Source organism: Leuresthes tenuis, unplaced genomic scaffold (genome assembly GCF_036924035.1).
Source record: "Leuresthes tenuis unplaced genomic scaffold, fLeuTen1.0.hap1 SCAF_7, whole genome shotgun sequence".
NCBI classification, from domain to species: domain Eukaryota; kingdom Metazoa; phylum Chordata; class Actinopteri; order Atheriniformes; family Atherinopsidae; genus Leuresthes; species Leuresthes tenuis.
In genome coordinates, this window is record NW_027325361.1 from 25,565,184 (window position 1) to 25,582,892 (window position 17,709).

Sequence of the window (17,709 nt, forward strand, 5' to 3'; positions counted from 1 at the left end):
TCAAGTTCTACTGGAGTAAAATTTAGGTAGCCATCCTGTGTCATATCAGCACATGGCAGTGAAGAAAAGGATGATGAAATCAACTCTTTAAATCTGGTTACAGCATTCTCTGACAGACACCTTCTATATGTAGAATTCTTCTCAGAAACCGTGTAGTCAAGTAATGTAAATTCAAAAGTTATTAAAAAATGGTCAGACAAGACAGGGTTATGCGGGAACACTGTTAACTGTTCACTCTCAATGCCATAAGTCAGCACAAGGTCAATGGTATGATTAAGGCAGTGAGTAGGTCTGTGAACACTTTGAGAAAATCCAATAGAGTCTAATATAGAATTAAAGTTAATATTTAGGCTGTCATTTTCAACATCTACATGAATATTAAAGTCACTACAATGACTTTATCTGTACTCAGCACTAACTGGGATAAAAACTCTGAGAATTCAGAGAGAAACTCAGAATAAGGGCCAGGTGGACGATACACAACAACAAACACAAGAGGTTTTTGTGATTTCCACTTTGGGTGGGAAAAACTGAGAATCAGAGATTCAAGAGAGCTAAAACTAATCTTGGGTCTAGGACTGATTAGTAACCCTGATCTGAAGATAGCTGCCACTCCTCCTCCTCTACCTGTGGTTCGAGGAACATGAACATTTAAATAGTCAGAGGGAGTTGATTAATTAATAATAACATGATCCTCCTGCTGCAGCCAGGTTTCTGTAAAACAAAATATATCAATATGATGATCACAAATCAAATCATTCACTAACAGAGACTTCGAAGGGAGAGATCTAATATTCAGCAAACCACATTTAATAGTTTGATGTTTTTGTTCAGTTAAAGTTTTTGTTTTAAATTTTTTTTGCACAAGAGGATTTGCTCCTTTTGTGTTTTTTGATTTGGGGGGGGGGCAGCATCAGGTGGGAAGCCGCAGAGAAGTGTGTAAGACTACAACTCTGCATCCTGGTCTCAACCCTGGGATGTCATGTTTTTGGATGACTAATAAATTCGTCCATATTTCTAGAAATAAGAAGAGCTCCTTCCAAAGTGGGATGGATGCCGTCTCTCCTCATCAGACCAGGTTTTCTCCAGAAAGATTGCCAATTATCTATGTAGCCCACGTTGTTTGCTGGACACCATCTAGACAACCAGCGATTGAATGAGGACATGCGGCTAAACATGTCATCACTGGTCAGATTTGGCAGGGGACCAGAGAAAACTACGGAGTCCGACATTGTTTTGGCAAAATTACACACCGATGCAACATTAATTTTAGTGACCTCCGATTGGCGTAACCGGGTGTCATTACCGCCGACGTGAATAACTATTTTACCGTATTTACGTTTATCCTTAGCCAGCAGTTTTAAATAGGATTCTATGTCGCCCGCTCTGGCCCCTGGAATGCATTTGACTATGGTCGCTGGTGTCGCTAATGCCACGTTTCTGACTATAGAGCTGCCAATTACCAGGGTTTTCTCCTCAGCGGGTGTGTCGCTGAGTGGATAAAATCTATTTGAAACGTGGACAGGTTGATGGTGAACCACGGGCTTGACTTTAGGACTATGACTCCTCTTCCTGACAGTCACCCAGCCACTCTTAAGTCCCGGCTGCTCGGGATCTGCTCGGGGACGACTAACAGAGCTAGCTACGCTAGGTGGCTCCGCACTGACTAAAGGGGCCTGGCTCGCTATCGGGTGGTTTTCAACAGTGCAGAGCCGAGCTTCCAATTCAGATAACCTTGCCTCCAAAACTACAAAAAGACTACATTTACACTAAGAGGGTTCCAGGTTTGAATCCCAGCTAGGGCCTTTCTGTGTGCATGTTCTTCCTGTGTATGTGTGGGTTCTCTCTGGTTACTCTGGCTTCCTCCATAATGCATATTAGGTTAATTTTTTAAATAATAATATTCTAAATTTACCCTAGGAGTGAGTCTGAGCGTGCACGGTTTGTTTGTCTTTGGGTGGTCCAGTGGATGGACAGCCGGATGACCCATTCAGATTGTACCCAGCCTATGACCCACAGCTGGGAGCCACCACCCAGCCCCACTGTGACCCTGAACTGGTTTGTGGGTATAGAAAATGGATGGATGGGTGGATTTACATGCTAGCAATTCAAAGTTTTACTAGCTTACCTGAATCGGCTTTTTGTTTGATGTGGGGGATTGTGCAAACACTTTTGTGTAAGTTCCATGATGAAACAACCTCTTTAGTTTATGAAAAACACACAATAATCTTGATGATTTTTTAGGTCATGAAAAGCACAGGTGACAGTGATAAATAAACCTTTAGGATGAACTAGCATGTACAAATGCAGAACCTTCTCACAAATAGAGATGCAGTCACTGTTAATTAATTTATTCATAAATAGTGTGCAAAAGACTTGAACCTCATCTAATAACTTTGTATATTGCCAGGAAAACAAGAAATTGGTGCAGGGATTTACTGAAACATTCCAACCAACATGGAAATTCAAGTATAAAAGTAAAAAACAGAGGTTGTACAACAATGAAAAGTGAAAGTTTGGTATGACCAGATTAATTTTTCAACACAGCCTGAACCCTCTTAGTTTTCATTAAATGTATTTTAATAGTTTATTTAAATAGTAATTTTCAGCAATACTTTCCTTCTCTGGATGTTGGCTGCTATATGTTCTCTTCTCTTTTAAATTGATACGCTTTTTGCCAGAGAACACTTCTTGCCATGTTTTTTTAAATGTTGCTGATTCATTCTCAGTTGTTGCTGATGATGGCATCTCTTTGTCTCAGACTGGCATACAGGCTAAAGTTTAGTAATTTGGAACAGGCGAATATACAGCACAGATAACTTTAACACAGTGGTATTACAGGTATGGAATGCTTTTAATGTTTTTAGCACATTCTGTCTTGAATGGATGAAGTGTGTTAATCCATCCAGCCATTGTCATCCACTTATAGGAGGTCGGGTCACATATGCAACAGGTTCAGGAGAGAAACCAAGACATACCTCTGCTCAGCGACACTTTCCAGCTCCTCCTGGGGGGTCCTGAGGTGTTTCCAGGCCAGAAGGGATATATAATCCCTCCAGCCAGTCCTCAGTCTGCCCTGGCGCCTCCCCCCAGTGGGCTGGAAAACCTCCAAAGGCAACCAGGAGGCATCCTAACCAGATGTCAAAACCACCTCAGCTGACTCCTTTCGATGTGGAGGAGCAGTGGCTCTACTCTGAGCTCCCTCTGGGTGGTGGAGCTCCACACCCTATCTCTAAGGCTGAGCCCAGCCACCCTCCAAATTAAATCCATTTCAGCTGCTTGTATCCGCAATCTCGTTCTTTTAGTCACTACCCAGATTTGTTGACCACTCCTCCGCTTGAGGCAGGGACAAATCCCCCAACCTGAAGAGATGTGTTCCCCTGCTATAATGGATAAATCAGGACAAAGGAGGATGAAAATGTCATTATTAATAAATAGAGAAGTAACAAGTGGGCTGTATGAATTTGATAGATGAGTCAACTTAAACTTCAAGTTTTTTTTAGTAACTTTTCAAAACGCAAACTTTAGGGGAATAAATGAAACGCTGCAAAAATAAACTAATTATGGACTTTACACTCTCCATAGTGATTCCGTGAGTATGGGCACACTTTGTGAGGGATCGAGTTTTCAGCACTTTTTTCCTCGTGTGGAGGATCAGACTTCGACACTAGATGGCATAGCTCGTTAAAAATCATACCCTATACTCCCTCAGCATCCCCCATAAAATCCCTTGGGGAACACGGTCGTAAGCCTTTTCCCAAGTTTTCAAAACACATATAGACTGGATGGTCAAACTTCCACGACCCCCGCAGTAACTCTGCGAAGGTACACATCTGGTCTGCTGCTGGATGAAAACCACACTTTTCCTCCTGAATCCAAGGTTTGACAATCGGCCGGAGTAAACGTTCCCGGGGAGGCTGAGTAGTGTGATCCCCCTGTAGTTGGCACACTTTTCTTAAAAATAGGAACTGCCACCAGGTCTGCCACTCCACAGGCGTTGTCGCAGACCTCCATGCGGCATTTAAGAGGCGTGTCAGCCTTGAGTGTGTTACTATGAGTGGGAAATAAAGAAAATGACCAGCTGTGTCATCTTTTTGTCATTTACTTTAATTATTGTTGTTTTCAACAGAGGAGACTACTCGAAATGATCATTTCACTTCACTTCCTCATGACATAGAATTGGATATTATCGTACCACAAGGAACCAAAGTAATGTATAACCCGTCTAAACTCTATAATTGAGACAATGCTGCAATGTCAATAAACTCTTTATCGTAAATGTTACAGATATGAAACCATTTGTCTTTGAGGAAAACTGTCCATCAGCTCCTTAAGCCTTTTTTAAAAAACTCAAAACAACTTGAATTCACACCAGTGTCCTCCCTGTTCATCTATTTTGAGTTGGTGCATGTGCCCTTCATCTCCTTTAACAAAAAGAGCAAAAATGTCAGTTGTTGCTACTGAACTGGTTGCCTGCTCTGTACTTGCTGTGTCAGTGCAACTGGTTGGTAACGTGGCCTAAAGCAATGCAAAACAATCAGGCTCTATATTCTGACAGTGATTTCTTATGAAAGCAGTGAAATTACAGTTTCAAGCGCTGTCTCCAAAGTTCAAGCCCTTCTCAGTCCCTGAAAACATTTCAAGGATTTCCAGCACCGACAGGAGTTTTCTGTCTGGAACCAAAACACAAAATTAATTATTTGTTTGACTTAATCTCTGAACCACAGAGAATCCAGACAACATAAAGGTTTTAAAAACACCTCAACACAGCTGGCTTTCAAAAATCAGTCCAGTTGAAGAAACCCCAGACCTGTATGTGATCTTTGCCGCGTTTTAATTCTTTTTTTTTTTTTTTAAGCAAAAGACACACTGAAGGCACAATCGGAGCAGACTGCACGACTTATTCCTGTGTGTCTAACGTTACATCTCTACAATGAATGACAGTAGGAATGAATAAAGGGTTGGCTACTCTGCCTGTGGTGATGAATAAACATCAGTCTGCATCTGACTCACACATTAAAATCCTTCACACCTTCCTTTACCAAGGGATCCTCTTCTTCCTACAGGACACGGATCAAACTATAACAAAATAATCACTCAGTTAGTGTACAGTCCAACCGTGCTTCGCCAGCTCGACCACGGAGTGGTCAGACGGCACATCCAGTTAAACTTTCCTCCAGTTTTTCAAGATGCTCCCGGCTGCTTCCAGAGTACTGTCTTGCTGTTGAAAAGAAGGACAGCATGTGTGTCTCCACAGAGAAAAATAAACTGCACATCAGCCAACAATAATGTGTTTTTATCCATCTACCTTAATGAAACAGAGGCGAATGTATTTCTCAAAGTGTTTCTTGGACTCTTCTCCAACAAATGCTGTAACCGGAATGGCTGCCAGTTTCTGTTAGAAATGCATTATCATTGCTTGGATAAAAGAAGGCAATAACAACTACTGCAACGTGAGTTTCATGACGAGGTATTCTTACCTTTTCTTTAATCATCCACTTCACAAACTTATAGTCATAGGCTTCGTCATCAGCCATGTGTGACAGGTCCTGATCTGAGATGAACACAAAGCAGGGGTGGATATTCATTTATGATATCTGAACAGATTAACATTTATATGTGTTCATATAATGACGGAGAGGAAAGTTCTGGCCCAGATATCCGTCATCCACAAATGATGCTGTAAGTGCAGAGAGTGAAGTCCCACTCATCCTGGGATCCTCTGGATCTTTCAGCTGGTTCGGAGTCCTGGAACTACCAGCACACAGCCTTCCTTTGACAGTTTTACTAACTTAAGTCCTGAGTTCTTAACTCAGCAAAATCCACACTTGTAATCAGGAGGAAGAGCAGTCGCCCACCAATCGGAAGGTCGGTGGTTCGACTCTGGCTTCCCCAGGATACATGTCGAAGCGTCCTTGGGCAAGACACTGAACCCCACGTTGCTCCCCCAGTGTATCATTGGGGGTATGAATGTGTGTGAATGCTTAGAAAGCACGTAGTTATATCCTAAGACGTGCTGTATGAATGTGTGTGAGTGGGGTGAATGCGGCATGTAGTGAAGCGCTTTGAGTGGTCAGCTAGACTAGAAAAGCGCTATACAAGTACAAGTCCATTTACCATTTACCATTTAATCAGTTTTAATTACACCAAGAAAAACTAACGACAAATATTCCTTGAAAGCTTACTTTTAGACAATAAGATCACAATCAAAACTACACAGAAACATTTCTAAACCAGAACTGTGACATCATGTTTTTCATTCTTCTTTAATGAATTAAAAAACATAGATTTAATTTTTTCTTTTTAAATTGCATATCATGAATACCGTATATTTAATGGAAAAAAAATCTGGTTACTTTGAAGGAAAAAAAATGAAAAAAACTTGAAAATTAGAAAAAGAGTAGAATGATAAAGAGACAAATTAAAAACATGCAGACAGAGACATAAGAAAGAGAGATAATCTGACATTATCAGGTGAAGTGGATGTAAGTTTGATATTTTTCACGTCTCTTTTTAAGATGAAAATGTTTGTTCCAGGATAAATGGTGAACGAGGACCAGGCATGAAACAGTGTTAAGTGGAGATAACTTGTAGCTGCTGATGCTAATGTTAGCTATGCAGCAAGACAAGCTCTGTTTTAACATAGTTTGCCAAAAATAACACTTTCTTTTCTATTCCAACAATTCTATAAACAAACGTGAGTACATATTTCAAGCTGCCCTTATAGTATGGAATGGTTCTTGTGGTATGTAGTTTATGATGTAGTTTAAGTGTTGTGTGGACGGATAGAAATAAAAATGAATGTGCCAGAGTAAACACATATATCAAAATGCATCTAGCTTATATTTGGGTTATATATTCAGCCTTTAAGGCGCGAAGACGTATTTGTGCCATCAAATACGCGCAGAATAATAACGCCATATCCATGTTCATGTTCACTTCAGCCAGTGGAACTAACAGACTCGGGACCTGCCTCTGATCTCCTTATGAGGCGTGTCTGTGCAGAAAAACCATGTGACGCAGATGTATAAAAAATTATCTTTGGTGGGATGTTTCTTTTCTAACGGTCTCTGCTATCCCTCAGTGAATAAAGGTTGATGCACTGATGGTTTTCTAACATGTTTACAGTAGGTATGCATGCTCTGGGTCTAATTTTCTTTAAAGTGCCGCAGGGGGCCACGCACCGCCCCCACAGAACCATCAGTCTGCTCATGTTTTTAAAGCTCAGAGAGCTCCTCAAGTGACTACTGACACTTTTATTTAGTTCTATAGCCACAATTCCTTCTATCAAAACACTGCTTGAGGCACAGCCATGTTTACAACAAGTGTGCAACACAAGCAAAATGATTTCCTGCAATGAAAAACAAAGGGAATATAACTAAATAAGGCTATCATTCTCAACCTTTAGATTCTTAATCCCTAACTCTTGAGTCCAGAGAAATATTCCACAAGGCCCCCCTTTGGTTTCTGCCCTGCAGAGGAGAGAAGCTCAAACTAAAGTATCAGTCCCATCAAACTAGAATCACTCCAGTAACATAAGTAAGTCAGTCCAGTTGAGAGGAAGCAAACTGTTTAACTAAGATGTTTTACAAAAGTGTTCACTCAACAAGTCATTTCTTCCTTTTTGAGATCGAGCGCACAATATGAACGACTCATTGTCAGTTATAACAGGGCACTGAACTGAAAAATATAACATTTGACAGCAACACCAGGTAAAAAATATAGTTGTGCTGTCAGATTAAAGGTGCAGCAACTCACTGAGAGATGTGACGTCCACGAGCATGAAGTAGCCTCCCTCTGGGATGACGGGAGTCATCCCAGCCTCCTGCAGAATGGCAGCTAAGCGATCCCTCTTTCCCTCAAGTTCTTCTGCCAGTGAGGAGAAATAACACTCAGGCTGACCCATCATCTCATAGTTCAGGAGTAAACCTTGTGCTACTGCCTCCTGAGCACAAACACACAGCAGAAAATCAATAATCTTTGACATTTATCTTAGAAACTCCATTCCTTTTTAAATAAAACTGATTGACTTACCTGCAAAGGGGTTGGACAGGTGTACAGCGTATTCTGCATGACAGTCTGCAGATGCTTTATCAAGTGCTCAGGTCCTATAGACCAACCAAGCTAGAAGTAAAAGACAGAAATTCCCCAATGTGAAAGAAATCGTTACAGAATATCAAAAATTTAACTCTAAATGCACATTTTCTTACCTTCCATCCAGTAACACTAAATGTTTTCCCTGCACTGCTGATAGTTATTGTTCTATCCCACATTCCAGGCAGAGTGGCTGCAGACAGAGAAACCTTTTCTATTATATTACATAGCAGGTGGATAATTACAACTGGCTCTTAAAACCTATATCAAAAAGCATGTTAAACTGAGAAATACCAATTTTGACATGTTGGTGTCCTTTGTAGATGAGCCACTCATAGACCTCATCGCTGAAGCACAGTGTGTCATGTTTAATACAGAGGTCTGCAATCATCTGCAGCTCGTCTCTGGAGAAAATCTGACGGAAAAGCAAAGGAACTACAGAACATGCCCATCTTCTCAGAAGACTTCTGACAGTATGGAAATACAGCATTCCAGACAGTGACGACGTTGTGTTGCATCTGATTCTGTGACACCACAATGCTGTTTGAAAGCACACACTGATACGGCACTGAGTAGTTGGTTTGGTCACTTTCGAACATCAAAGGTACATGCTGGCAACAGTGTGCCTTCTTTGCTCTGCTATGATGCATTTTTGTATGAAATGATGATCCAGTTGTGTGCTCACCTTCCCAATAGGATTGTTGGGAGTGTTGATGATGATGGCCTTCGTCTTGGAGTTGAATTTACTGGAAAGTTCCTCTGGGTCAAGATACCAGTCAGCACTTGTGATTGTTTTCTTTCCAGACTTCTAAAATTTTTGAGAGGACATTTAGCATTATGGCTCTTAACATCCAACAGCATCATGATGACAGTATTTATTTTAAATATTGGTTCTTGGAAGTCTTAAAAAGCACTGGATTCATTCTCAAAAAGACGTGCCAATTAGAAAAAAAAACAGGTTAACTTATTCCTCAAAGTTTAGAGGGAACATAAATCAGAAATTCTGAGGATTACGTTCTTTTTGAGACCATCACAAGAAAGAAATTAACTTATCTAAGCCTTGGCCATAATCCAGTTGATATATAAAAGGCATTTTATATAAATGCCAGTGGCTTTGTGTGAGGTTTTAAGTTACATCTCATGTGTTATTCAATGGTTGGAGCTTTCAATTGAATTTAAACACCAAGTCAAACTTACAGGTCGTAATGGTATCATCACAGGCTTTCCCCCTGCCATTCGTACCATCGGCACATAACAGTCAAAGAAAGGTTCAATTATGATGACCTGGTGGAAGTGGACATTACACAAAAAAAGTACTTAACAGTATGATAAGTATGGTTATGAAAGCCCCTCCTCATTTGCCAAAAAAATGTGAAACAGATACACTGATTTACTGAAATGTTTACAGTTTATAAGCCAAAAGCAGTTTGTAGAATTCTAACTAGCTTGACAGTCAATATTTATTACAACCACCTTTATTCTTTAGCACAGCCTGAACCCTCTAAGACAAGCTTGCAAGTAGTCTTCGGGAAAATTTCTCCAGGCTTTTGAAGGACATCCCAAAGCTCTTCTTTGGATGTTGCCTGGCTTTTTTTCCGTTCTCTGTCAAGATGATCCCACACTGTCTCAGTAACGTTAAGGTCTGTGCTCTGGGGTGGATTCATGACTCATTAAAACTCATTGCCACTGATTTTCAGTCTAGTTCTTGAGTAATTTGGCATACCTCAGCCTTTTCCTCCCGTTTCGATGAGGCATTGGTGAACAGTAGATGGAATATCTGAATATCCAGGTGTATCTCGCAGGTTCTATGTCAGGTCATTATTGGATTTTTTTCTATTTCTCAAGGACTTCATTTTTAGTTACTGTTCATACACTGTAGATAGAGTCTTAGACTTGCCACTTCTTATTTTGTTGTCCACCTATCCAGTTACTTGTGCTGCAGAACTCGAGGCCAGTCTTGGTTCTCGAGACCACATTTTGGAGGTCTTGGGTTCATCTTGAATAGAGTGGACTTGGAAATAATTTTTCAAGACCAGCCCTCTCCCCCTGCTTCCTCCTGCTTCCCTACTCAAAACTAAAAGCCTTTGACACTTCTTTACTGCAGTGAAGACACTAAGATTTTAAACAACCTGTAGGTGTTGCATCTCTACGATAAGTTTAATGAGAGTGCCAATGTTTTAGTGTTGATTCAAGTTACTAGAGTAGAATAGAATAGAAAAATACTTTATTCAAATTAGTCAAGTAGCTCAAAAAATTATAAATATTTACAATGATTTCATACTAAATAATAATAATACGAATAATAATAATCAATGACGAAATAAATAAAATAAATTTGAGAAGAACATGTCAGCAGTCACTGTTAAAAAGCCTTATGGCTGTGGGGACAAAGGACCTCCTGAACCTCTCAGTCCTGCAGTGCAGAGAGATGAGCCTCTCACTGTAGCTGCTCCTCTGTCCTGCCAGGATGCTGTGGAGAGGATGTCTATTATTATTCAAAACAGAATAGAATTTCCTCCTCATCTTTTGCTCCACCACAGCACTGAGAGGTTCTAGTCTTCTACCTCTAACAGAGCCAGCCTTTTTCACCAGTTTGTCCAGATGCCCACAGTTTTTGTCTGTAGTGCAACTCCCCCAGCCGACAACAGCATAGAACAGAGCACTCTCAATGACAGTGTGATAAAACATGCATAAGATGTCACTGCAGACATTGAAGGACCCGAGCCGTCTCAGGCAGAAGAGACGGCTCGTATTTGCAGGTCTGAACAGACTCTATCTCCCCTCCATCAATGCAGAAACTTATACCTTTATTGGTCTTACTACCACTCATCTAACAATTTTTATTTGATGTACCAAGATTTCAGATAATAGCTCTTTGAGAATCAGCTTGTTGGTGAAGATGTGTCTTTGCAACAAGCTGCCAGTAACAAGCCGCCTAGCGATACAATTCTTAACGGGTTCTTTGCTTTCTCTGTTATATTGTGTAATAGGTCAGTGTTGAGAAGCTCAACAAACAGAAAATATTTCTCTGAAAATGGTCAGGTACAAGGACTGGACTGATAAATTAGTATTACAAGCATCCAAAGAAAAACTTTGAACGACCTTCAGAAAGCCTGGAGAAGTATTGCTCAAGATCGCTTTAAAAGATTGCAACAAAGTCTGGCTGCTTGGAAGGACAGAAATATTTGAGATATATTTATGAAAAGGTGAAAACACTGACAGAAATGTCCTCACCTCATCTCCTTCCTCCACCAGGCCTTGCATGGTGCCGAATAAGGAACCGTAAGCACCTACTGTGACCAGGATTTCTTTGAAGGGGTCAATCGGATGTCCGCACACCTTCCCATACACCTGAGACAGGGCCTTCACCAAAGACGGATGACCCTGATTGGTCAGCACAGGAAACAATTTTAAAAAAAGGGCATTACTGGCAGTTAATGGTGAATTAGTGGTTACAGCATACATTTCAGTGTGTTATAAAATGGATTCATTTTCATATACTATCTCAGAACCTACAGCTTGCAGTTTTACTAGATGGAGATTCTAGTTGGTAGGTTTAGACCAATACACATGAACTGAATAATCACCCAAACATTAAATGGTCAATAAATTTGGATGTTACATTTGAATACTTTCTAATTTTATACTCCACTGTTTATATAGTATTTATCATGTGTCCTGTTTACTATGTAAAGGGGGCAATAACCTTTGGGAGGGCCACAGTTTTCTCATTTGTCACTGTTGAAAAAAAAAAATATACAGCACACATTTCTGGTAAAACACTGCCCCCAGTGGTGGTAGTTTGAATTATTTTCAAACAAAGAAACAAACCCCCTTTCACTAGGTTCCTTTAACAGAACACGTCCTTGCACTTTTTATGGTGGATTTGGTAATTGAAGAATATTGTTCTAAAAGCTCCAGTTATTTCATGGCATTAAGCTGATTAAATTTGATTATTCTAAATATAATTACAACACTATTTCATGACTTTTACAACATGTTTTATGTTGCCCACCAAAGGAAACATGTGATGAGAATAGCAAGGTGTAACAGTAGTGTATTAAAGTTTCTTTTTGCTGAACTTTATATAATCCTTCCTGAGTTAAACTAAACCCAGCGGCTTTATATCAAACTCCAGAATTAGTGACTCCACAGGTTATTTTTACAGGACACTAGGGCTGAACGATTAATTGCATCCTATGTTGCATCACGTATGCAATACTTTAAGTCATGTGACTTTCAACACGCAAAGGGCCAAAACAAAAACAAAACTGACCAGACGAAGATGACCTCAGGCCCATCCACGACAGTAGCCGACACTAAACAAATTTTAGTGTCTCAGAGGAGTAGTACTTCAGTTGTGTCAAAATATTTTAGTTTTAGTTTTTAAAAAAGAGGATGCTGCACAGTGCCAGATATTGTGCAAAACATTGCTACTGTTGTTACCTCGCAAGGCAACAGGACAAACTTGTTTTAACATTTCAAAAAACACCATAAAGCCTTATATGATAACTGCATGGCTCAAATGGCGATTAGCAGTGTATCACTTCATTAACACAGCAACCGAAATGTTGGAAAGCCTGACTCCACGTGAAACTTCGTCAAAACGGCACAGAGAAATTACTCGAGCAATAATGGAGATTTTGGTAAGAGTCATGATGCCCATCACCACGGTGACCAAGCCTTAAATAATACACTGGATAAGCGGTACAGCATGCTATCCCAGACACATTTTAGCCAAGTTGCTATTCTGGAGCTGTATAAAAAATGCAAGAAAAGATTGACTGCAGAGCTGAAAACAGCTGAGTTTGTCTAGTATAACAGAAAGATATAATCTTTTCAATATTTGTTGAAAAATATAAAAGACAAGGAACTTAAAAAATAATTGCTTATTAAACCGATTTTTTAAATTTTTTTATTCGCAATTAGATTGTTTTTCCATATTGTTCAGCCCTACAGGACACAACAGTCAAGTTCTGGCTTAAACAACAGGTGCAGCTGAAGTTACTGCAATGGGACAGCCAGGAAAACAGGGCATATATTACATATGTCTGTACTCTATGTGTGCATACATATAGCCTTTCTGGTTTTTTTTAATGGCTAACAGGTGATGAGCTTGCCCAGAGGGGCTTTGGAATGTTGTTTTGCATTTTTATCTTGAATTATGCAACTAAAAAGTTCAAATAAAGTTTATCTTAAAAAAAAAAAAGCAGACACGAGGAAATTCTGCCACCGAACTAAAGGTACATAGTTTTTAGTAGCTATAACCTTTGATATTTGTTTAGAAAAAGATCATTTGACTCATATTTCAGGAATACCTACAATAAGTCCCTGCACACTCAGACTTACAAAACCTCTGGTGTACTGGTTCATGAGGTCCACTGACGCAGCCTTTGCTAGTGCCTCCTTGACATAAGAAGGTGGGGGGATGTCTGGAAAGCCTTGGCCCAGGTTAACAATAGAGGGGTCAGCTGCCACAGACGTAAAAGCCACCCTGTGGGGAAGGAATCAATCGTTACTGAACAGGACAGAGACCACAGGATGTTTCAGACCAAAGGGTGAACTAATGTATCTAAACAGACAAAAGATTTTCATAACTAGGCTTTCCAGGATCTGATGTGAGTGCTGTACTGTGACTCAATGCACCAAGGAATAAAGCTCAACCACACTAATGTGATCAATTTAGGGGTTATTTTTATGCACCCTGTGTTTCCAGCAATTGCCTGTAAAATATATTTTTGTATGAGCTTTGGACAATTGCTCAACCGTTTGGGTCAAATTCACATGGCAACCATTCAGTACAACACAATATTAAAAAGGATCTTCAGGGAATTTAAAAGGTTACTTCTTGAAAAAAGTACAGAGCTTGTCTTTGTTATTCCCTCAACATAAAAACAGTAGAATCTGTCCCACCCCTCCACAAAGAGATTTGGATTCTCCTACTTCTTATTTCATGTTGGACACTTTGGACAATCGATGTATAAAGAGACTTGGATGTGGTGCTTCCTCCTAAACCTCCTGCATATTTCTCCCTGTCTTCACTTGCTGTATCAGAACAATACGTTTCAAAGGGGGGAATTATAATGCAGGCTGCACAGTGGTGTGGTGGTTTGCGCCATTGCCTCACAGCAAGAGGGTTCCTGGTTTGAATCCCGACTGGGGTCTTTCTAAATATATCCAAGATCTGGCCCTTAACCGTGACACATTACAAAGAAAGGAACTTCAATTAATTTGAATGTATCATTTTTCTTCAACTAGCAAAATCTCTAGAATTTAATTCTTGCTTGTTCATGCCAAAACATGTCAGCTCCATTTTCAAACATTACTAAAATGCCTAATAAATGAGCAAAAGGGACTAAAGTCACATAATGTACAGAGAATAGTATAGTGGTAACTACAAGCCATGATCACACACAACAACAACTATGCCATCCCAGCATGAGGGAACCAAACTGAAATCATTTCACCAACTCAAACATCCATGCATCCATCCATTTTCTATACCCACTTAATCCGTTGGTCGGGTCGCAGGGGGGCTGGAGCCTATCCCAGCAGTCTGTTGGAATGTTGGGATGTTCACCCTGGACAGGTCGCCAGTCCATCACAGGGCCACACAGAGACAAACAAGACAAACAACCACACACACGCTCACACTCAAACAGTCTTGAGGTAATTTTACCAGAGTGCCTGTAAATTTAATAGCACACTTTCTATCTAATCAAGAAGGGTTTTTGTAAGTGTTTCTGGGACACTCACCTAATGTTCAGCTATTGATCAGCTATTTTTCAGCTTATCTATCAAATGTTGTTCTATAGTCTTACTTTAAACACACTAAAGTGGACCAACCCTATGCTTGATGATACTACATAATGATGAATAGGACAAATGACACATTTTGTGTAAACTGCTGTAACATCCTATTGAAATTAAGTACCATAAAGCAGACCAGAGGGGGTACACCAGGTCTTCACAGAGGCTGTCAAATCTACATATCTTGTACATTTGACAAACTATGTCAAATTTAGACATGTACAACACAGTTCCTAGATTATCTAATCACTATCTGCCTGTGTGACGATGAAATACATCAAACACTGCTGTTACACACACACATTTAAGCACCATTTTACCTGGCATATGAAGACCCTTTAAGAGGAAACTCGTCTTGTTACATCCTTTTAAACGCAAACTTATCAAAGGATTCATGAGTGTTAGACCTGTACATTTCCAGCTTTGCCAACATGGAATACTTCCATTCTATAAAATTAGCTCTATGTACTTGTCTGAGACTTTGGCACCTTTTCACAGTACAAACAAAAGCCTTCAACACGCCGTCACAAATGTCACACCTTGATATCTCATCCCTTAACAGAGATATGAAGCCTTTAGACGTTCCAAAAAGCAAAGTGTGACTGTTCTGTTAAGGGGTGCAAATCCATTTTTGGAGGTTTTTATTTTGATGTGCTCTCATTTGCCTATGGGTTCCCAGCAGTGTGGGGGTGCAGCTTTTTTTGTAAATACAAGCAGGGAAAAAGATCAGGAAACACTACCGAAAGGTATAATGAGCTCTTGCACCATAAGCCCCAGTTACCTACTGCTCTGCAACGACAGTCCTGCAGTTTCAAGCAAAAAACAGCTTCAAATCACTGTCACTTACCAAACATTCTTGTCAAGTCCCTCAAGTCTTTTGGCGTGTGTGTGCCGTGACATCATTATATGCTGCAATCCAACAAAATGCAAGACACCTCATCAAATGTTAATAAACTTTATGTTTAACACTTTTTGCACAGGAAGCTACTTAAAAAAAACTGCACTGCACAAGGTGCAGCTGTGATCAAAGTAAATCATCAACAGTTTAAATCTAGCTATGTTAAATCCTCCCGAAACCCAAACAAAAACATTAGCCATGGTGATTACATTTAACTGCTTTTAAAGTGGACTTACTTGTTTTGTAGAAAAGATTCTTCTGCAGGTTCTGTGAGCTGAACGGTACGTAAGCCTGAGACAGTTCAGGGCCTGGAGCGCAATGCTCATGCTGAACGGAACAGAGAGAAGTTCAGCACAAAAACAGTGAAACAAATAACCCTTGCTCCTCAGAAATAAGCTATATTTTTGTGTGTACATGTTTGCTTCTGTTTGCTCAGTTGCTGCTGCGTCCACATCTGTTTACAGCTGTTGTGTGGTTTAAATGAGGTCATTTAACAGGTAAATGAGGTCCTGCTAAAAGCTATTACCCCTGTTCTCACGTCTATACACCATGTTTGTTTACATTTGGGGAAACCAAGTACAGCTGTTGGCTCCTTTTCATCTGTAAATTACCTAAAGACTTCTGTCTTCTGTATTCTCTCACAATTCTGTTCCAATTACATCTATTCTTAGTCATAAAATACCAGAATGCTTTTTGATAAATAGTGTATAGGAAAATTATAGGGAAAAACACAATCATTTCATTTGTCACACTGTACTTAAACAAGGATGTGTTGTACTTGGCCGGTCAAATCAAATCAAATGCCACACTGCACTCTTCCATTTTTCTGTAATTCATAAGTTGATTTAAGATCCAACAGTAGGTAGCTACTGAGTACCTTACACCAGTCCGACAGGGTTGTAATTGGTCGATGGCAGACACTTATTACAATGTTAGGTCGTGACTTATTTTCACTTATTAGACAACTCGGTCGGGTTAAAAGTTGCTGGACCGATGAAACGCTTCTTGACACAATTACTGCAAAGTTACACCGGAGAGCCTCCGTTATTTACAAGCATGCATTTCTTAGATCAAAACCTCTCATTTATTTTTTACCCTTATACTGTGTTGTTATTAACCCGTGTTATCATTAGCTATAGCCGAATATACAGTGCCAGTCTCAATGCTAGCTAGCTACAGTTAGCTGACAGTGGTAAATATTTGACAACGAGGGGTGACTGTCCAGTCACCTTTCTCTCGCTATGTTCAACCATGATGACAGCCACTACTGACGCCCTTTCTTTGAAACACACGTACCATGCAGAAGTTAGATAGATAGAAGTTAAGCCACCAGGTCAGCAACCATAACTTACTTTCTGGAACAGCAGTTTAAAAACAGTTACTCTGAATTAACCAGAAGCGATATCGTCTAAGCAGGTTTCAGAATATGATGCTGCATTTGTAACATCGGAAATTTTACTTTTACTACAAACACGAGTTAAAAAAAGCAGATAATGTGTAGCTACAGTTTTAGTGTCACAATACTCAGCAAAACAATGATAGATTTCCAGGAGGTAACAGATCACGTCTCTGTTATTCCTCTCTGATAATTGTGCCATTTTGTCTGTGTTTTAGATATTATGAAACGTTTTTCCTTTAACATTAAATCATTGTGGTGATACGTTAAACAGATGCACGTATATGTGACAAATTGACTTATTGCCTTGTCAACTTGCAACATTTCAGGTTTGAGAGCTCGGGGCATTTTTTATGTTGGTACGACGAACAATTAATCCAACGGGACTCCAATTGTAATTCTTTACGTAGCTACCTTGAAGGCAGCACGGTTTATGACTGGGTGAGCCAATAGTGAACGGCTGCGGCCTGGAATGGACACCCAGCCCCGCCCATATCACGTCGTCATTGTG

General features: G+C 40.0%; 1 protein-coding gene across 3 annotated transcripts; it reads right to left on the bottom strand.

Moving 5' to 3' along the window:
• Positions 1 to 4,872: 4,872 nt before the first annotated feature.
• Positions 4,873 to 17,242, bottom strand: LOC140312343 (kynurenine--oxoglutarate transaminase 3-like). Of its 3 annotated transcripts, none has more exons than XM_072390147.1 (14): positions 17,155 to 17,242; positions 16,039 to 16,129; positions 15,752 to 15,813; positions 13,444 to 13,588; positions 11,329 to 11,478; positions 9,292 to 9,378; positions 8,780 to 8,902; positions 8,389 to 8,509; positions 8,211 to 8,287; positions 8,035 to 8,124; positions 7,759 to 7,945; positions 5,481 to 5,554; positions 5,309 to 5,395; positions 4,873 to 5,217 (listed from the first exon to the last, which is right to left on the bottom strand). In XM_072390147.1, exons 2-14 carry the CDS (start codon positions 16,126 to 16,128, stop codon positions 5,185 to 5,187), a joined length of 1,326 nt encoding a protein of 441 aa, XP_072246248.1. In that variant the 5' UTR covers position 16,129; positions 17,155 to 17,242; the 3' UTR covers positions 4,873 to 5,184. The 3 variants fall into 3 exon arrangements, with proteins under 3 accessions (XP_072246248.1, XP_072246246.1, XP_072246247.1); XM_072390145.1 differs by having other exon boundaries at positions 4,873 to 5,221; XM_072390146.1 differs by having other exon boundaries at positions 4,873 to 5,221; positions 17,099 to 17,185.
• Positions 17,243 to 17,709: the final 467 nt, after the last annotated feature.

Excerpts from the sequence above, each read along its gene's own strand:
- LOC140312343 (XM_072390145.1), bottom strand. The coding sequence starts at position 16,128 with ATGAGCATTGCGCTCCAGGCCCTGAACTGTCTCAGGCTTACGTACCGT. Across the intron at positions 8,288-8,388 it reads ACACCAACATGTCAAAATTG|CCACTCTGCCTGGAATGTGG; the intron begins GTATTTCTCAGT and ends CTCTGTCTGCAG. Across the intron at positions 5,396-5,480 it reads AGTGGATGATTAAAGAAAAG|AAACTGGCAGCCATTCCGGT; the intron begins GTAAGAATACCT and ends CATTTCTAACAG.